Here is a 5,323-nt window from a genome sequence, read left to right as displayed (position 1 = left end):
AAATTGTCAAGTTCAGCCTGGCGCGGCATTTATAAACCGTCTCACTAGAACGGAAATGGCACCTAGACTGAGGCTCTCTAGAAGGCTCGCTGGAAGTGGGAGGAACGGCCCGTGCCGGGGGGCGGGACTTCGTCTCCTAGCAACGGCCCCAGCGATTGGCCAGCTCTCCCTCAGCCGAGACCAATGATCAGGCGCGCTGCCAACGCTCGGCGTTAAGACTTCGACTGCGCGGGGGATTCGAATCGGAGTGAGCGCCCCTGGAGTGGCGGTGGCGAGTTCGGTGTTTCGCCGCACCGCGCTTTCTCTCGTCATGGAAGATGTCTTTCGGTGAGTGTCCCTCAGGTGGAGTGAAGGCGCGAGCCAAGCCGAGAGCCGGCCAGGACGGTTGAGGCCGGGGCCCTCAGCCGGGCTTTCTCCTCAGCGGCTTCCCTTGGGAGTTCGCCCTCCATGCCTCGTGGCGGCCTCCGGGTCGCTGGGGTCGAGTGGGGGCTGCAAGCTGCAGCCGGCTGCCGTTATGTGGGCCGGGATTTGGGGGATTTGGGGCAGTTTGCAGGAAGGACCTTCAGGGCGGTCGGAAGTGACACGCGCCTTTTCCACGGGAAGCTCCCTCTGAACAGACGCCCCGCCCCCAAGTCCCCAAAGCTCGTGTGGTGGAGGTTTTAGGAGAAAATTTCAAAGTCTCTTAATAAAAGTGCTAGTTAACTCGGGGAAGAATTTACTATTTCTTGCTTACCTGCTATGTTGGGAAAAAAATTAAAGTTTATGAAGAAATGCTTGTTGTCAGAGCCATTTGTTTCTATCTGCAAGCAGATTTTTAAGTTCCCACACTGATTGCTTTTTTTGTTGTTTTTGCCTTAAATGACTTACCAGCCTGTGATGTAAAACCATTTTTAAAACTGTTAAATCATGTTACAGGAAATAAAATTTTATTTTTTTAATCAGCGCTTTGGGTATCCAAAGAATAAGATACCCCAAATCTTTTGGCGTAAGGCAATTTAATTTTTAATCAGATCAACTAAATATTCTCTTTTGAAAGCCTCTCCCCATTAAAAGAAAGAAACAGGTATCTTGACCTTTAAAAAGCTAATTTATTTTAATGACTAGGTGTTTTAGTATTAAGTTACAGTGTGTCTACGCCATTTTCCCAGGGAGTACGTTTAGTGTGAGGCTATTAAATGTTTGTTTTCGACAATAGTTGTATTCTTATTTTGATAAGCAAGAACTTCCAAAGACAAAAGTCATGGTGCTGACAATTCAGACATGCCGAAAAGAATCCAAAATATGTTCCTTTAAGTAGAAAAGTGAAATTCCTAGACATAATTAAACAACAAATACATTTCTAAAACCTGTACTACTTCTGTCAGTGAAATTATGAAAAAGCCATTGCAGTCTGTAGTTTCTCTGAATAGCCATTTCAGTATGCTAGTGAGTTATATTTTGAGACTGATTTTTCTGGTCATTTCTGCAAAAATACTACTTTTCAATTCTTTTTCCCCTAATCTTATCATTTCTCAGTTTAAAAGCCTATGATTGTTTCTCACCTTGATTCATACCCATCTTCCCTCTCTGAAATTTTCCACGGTCTAGTCTCACCCTGGCGCCCCGTTCTACCCACTGGGACTCTGCTAGAGCTTCCTAACTGATTCCTACTTGTATTGCCACCCCTATTCCTGTCTGTGGAAAAACACAAACATCTTAAGATGCAGATAGACCGTGGCCCCTCTTCTGCTCAGCACACCTGGTACATCAGCTTTGTCCCTCTGGTTCTGTCAGCCTTGATGATTTCCCTCACCTGGCTGTGGTAGCTTTAACACTGATCACACGTCACTCCCTTAGAAATAGCTTTTACTCCGCGGTTACTCCTTAGCTTGCCCACACCTTTTCCTTTTTATTGCTTCATGTAACATGGCACTATTTTTGTTATTGTTTGTTTACCCCAAACAAACTGAGCTCATTGGAATTTGGTTTGCTTGGCTGACTTCTTAAGCTGTGGTGGGATGTTAGGGAAGTAAGAAGAGCAAAGTGGGTGTTTACCAGCCCTGTCATCATGGTTCTTTTCCTCTGGGACAGCATCTCTGGGGCTGTCACACCAAAGGAGAGGCTTTCTTTGGATCTTATTCTCACCCCCTGTCTTATCTGTGCTCCTGAGAAATGAGGGAAAGGGCCTGAGTAGACCTGTCTAGGTCCCACTGGGTGGCAATGACGTTGGGGATCAATGAATCTAGATAGACCTGGGGGCAAATACTGCTTCTGATTTCTCTGAACACGTCTGAATGATTGTTCTTTTATGTGATGTTTGGGTTATATTCAAGATCCCATTTTCAAGCATATAGATGGCATAATGTAGAATCAAATGTGTCTTTGGTTTCTAGGAATTATTCCTAACCTCTCATGTATGTACTTTCTGTTCTAGCACATTTGAAGCCCATATGCAAAGCTACCAGGGCAATGACCCACTTGGGGAATGGGAAAGGTTAGTGTGTATTTGTTTGTTTGTTTTCTTTTAAACAAAGGAACCATATGCTACCCTGTGGAAAACTAATATTCATATTTTTCTAGCTTTATAAAGTGGGTAGAAGAAAATTTTCCTGACAATAAAGAATACTTGATAACATTATTGCAACAGCTAATGAAGGAATTTTTAGATGAGAAGAGGTACCACAATGACTCAAGATTCATCAATTATTGTTTAAAATTTGTGAGTATAATATCAGGTAGATAACTAAATATATGTTTTACTTTTGGTCCCCCTCCCTTGTTAGAATCATTTTAGACTGCCTTTTCCTATCAATTTCTTGGTTACAGTCATGAATTTTTTAGAAGTTACATAGTCAGAAATATGTATTTTAAAGCCTTAGCTTCCGAAATATTGAGGAATCAGTGATATAATTTTAAAATTCCTCTTTATTTCGTATATGTGTGTTCCAACATGAGATAGGAACAGAAAGTTAAACGAATTGTTTGATTTTGATACGAAATGTGGTTGAAGCTGGTTGTGGAGGCTCACACCTTTAATCCCAGCACTTAGGAGAAAGAAGCAGGCAGATCTCTGCTCAAGACCAAGACCGGTCTACATTGTGAGTTCCAGGCCAACCAAGGCTGTATATCAAGACCCTGTCTCAAAAAGAAAAAAAAAAAAAGGAAAGAAGAAATGTACTTGAGAGAAGGAAAATATAAACTCTTGGACCCTAAGGTCTCTGGGAGTTTAACTCAGACTTATAGTACAGAAGGAGAAGGTAGTCTCAGGCTTTATGTTTATAGTATGGCTTCTGGTTTAGTGTTTTCATGGTATTCCTGAGTGTTCGAACAAGTGGGTCTCTGACTCTCGTGCCTTCTCTTGGTTTGTCTTGTCCAGCTTTGACGTGGAGTGTCAGGTCTCACGTCCAGGAGTAGTTGACCAACAAATAAAGGACTCCACAGTTTTTGGTGTGCTTTTGTTTGATTACAGTTTGGGTTTTTTTGTTCTTTTTTTTTTTCCTTTCCTTTTTTGTGTTTTTCTTTTTAGTCATTGATATATTTTGTTTTCTAGGTTTGGGGGTTTTTGCTGTTGTATTGAGTTTTTGTTTTGTTTTTTGAGAAAGAACTTAAAGTTGTATGAGCAGGGAGGAAGAGAGGATCTGGAAGGGCTTAGGGGAGGGGAAGAATATGATCAAAATATATTTAAATTTAAAAATTGTTGCAAACAATACAAATATAATAAACAACACGGTTTTAAAAGAATTTGAAAATTAGTTAAGATTTGTACATAATGTACTACAGGTAGAATAACCCCTAGTGGGAACATGTTTTTAATTAAAATATTGTTACGAAGGCCAGGTGGTGACTTCACATGCCTTTAATCCCAGTATTCAAGAGATAGAGGCAGGCGGGTCTCTGTGTGTTCGAGACCAACCTGGTCTACAGAGTGAGCTCTGGGATAACCAGAACTGTTTTCACAGAGAAACCCTGTCTTGAAAAAACCAAATTTAAATAATAAAGAAAATGTTATCAGCTATTTAAAAAAGAGGATAGAACTTTTTCAATTTAATCTGAAATGAAAACTTGGGGCTATGAATTCTAGTAGTAAAATCATATGGAATAGATAAAGTGAACATGAAATTGTTCCTTAAATTATAAAATACTATAATTAAAGGCACCCTGTGGAACTTGAGTAACCTCAGGTTAAGACTAAAGCAATATTTCATGTAATAAATCATTGTAGACCCTACTATTTTGGGAAATACTGTCATAATCCTTTAATATCAAGGAAAGAGATGATTTTTAGATTCCCCATCTGAGAACAACATATGTCTTTACCTATACAATATATTCCTAGACTTTCGTGGAGACTGAACAGTGTAGGGCTGACTGGGTTCTAGGACAGACCTAGCCTAGCAGTTTGGTTGTCTTGTATTGATAATTATTGTCGTGTTATTCATAATTATGGAATAGAGTAACAACATGTAAACGATATACAATGTGTGGTCTGAATAATTGGTATATAACCTCTAATATTTATCATTTCTTATGTGTTGAAAATCAAAACCCTCTCTGTTAGCAATTTTGGAATATAATTATCAACCATAGTTTCCTAGTAGAAGCCGTTCTCCCTGTTCTAGCTGTCCCATATCCATTGATCATCTCTGTGTACCTCACTGTTTTTGTGTGATTCTGCTTTGGGTTTCTGTAGGCTGAGTACAACAGTGATCTTCATCAGTTTTTTGAGTTTCTGTATAACCAGGGAATTGGAACCAAGTCATCTCCTCTCTATATAGCCTGGGCGGACTATCTGGAAGCCCAGGGAGCGCTGCAGCATGCCAGTGCTGTTTTTCAGAGAGGAATTCAAAACCAGGCTGAGCCTAAAGAACTAATAGAACAACGATACAGGTAGTGTCAAAATATATAACTCATCTTTTCCTTCATGTGTATTTTTGTATCTATCTACTTTAAATAACTCTAAGTCATACTGGATATGTGTTGTAGATCTGAATGAAGATGTAGAGCTTTATACTGTTCTTAGGATGGTGTGTGACAGATTTTATAATGTCACTCTAGACTGCAGAATTGTGAGACAACACAGGACATCACTTCAGAAGAAAGACACATACAAGAGACAGAACAAATTTTTCCCTCAGAACAGCCCATTAAGTCATAAATAGAGTTGTCCATTCATGAAGACAGACCTCCCTTGAGTTTTCTATTTTGATTTCTTTGCGATATTGTAATTGTTTCAGATTATAAAATATGTGAAGTAGTAGTTGAACTTTTTTTAAATATTTATTTATTTATTATGTATACAATATTCTGTCTGTGTATATGTCTGCAGGCCAGAAGAGGGCACCAG

At 39.8% G+C, this 5,323-nt stretch overlaps 1 protein-coding gene across 1 annotated transcript in view; it reads left to right on the top strand.

The window, feature by feature from the left end:
- The first annotated feature begins 214 nt into the window (after positions 1–214).
- Positions 215–5,323, top strand: part of Bub1 (BUB1 mitotic checkpoint serine/threonine kinase) — a 33,406-nt gene continuing 28,297 nt past the window's right edge. Inside the window, exons 1-4 of the mRNA XM_013352614.1 lie at positions 215–327; positions 2,414–2,473; positions 2,560–2,698; positions 4,670–4,866. Coding sequence (XP_013208068.1) covers positions 311–327; positions 2,414–2,473; positions 2,560–2,698; positions 4,670–4,866 — 413 coding nt within the window. The 5' untranslated portion in view covers positions 215–310. The remainder of the gene's footprint in view (positions 328–2,413; positions 2,474–2,559; positions 2,699–4,669; positions 4,867–5,323) is intronic.

Source organism: Microtus ochrogaster, assembly GCF_000317375.1.
Source record: "Microtus ochrogaster isolate Prairie Vole_2 chromosome 14 unlocalized genomic scaffold, MicOch1.0 chr14_random_1, whole genome shotgun sequence".
In the NCBI taxonomy this organism is placed as follows: Eukaryota; Metazoa; Chordata; class Mammalia; order Rodentia; family Cricetidae; genus Microtus; species Microtus ochrogaster.
Note: the sequence above shows the minus strand (reverse complement) of the source record. Positions and strands in the feature narration are given on the sequence as shown.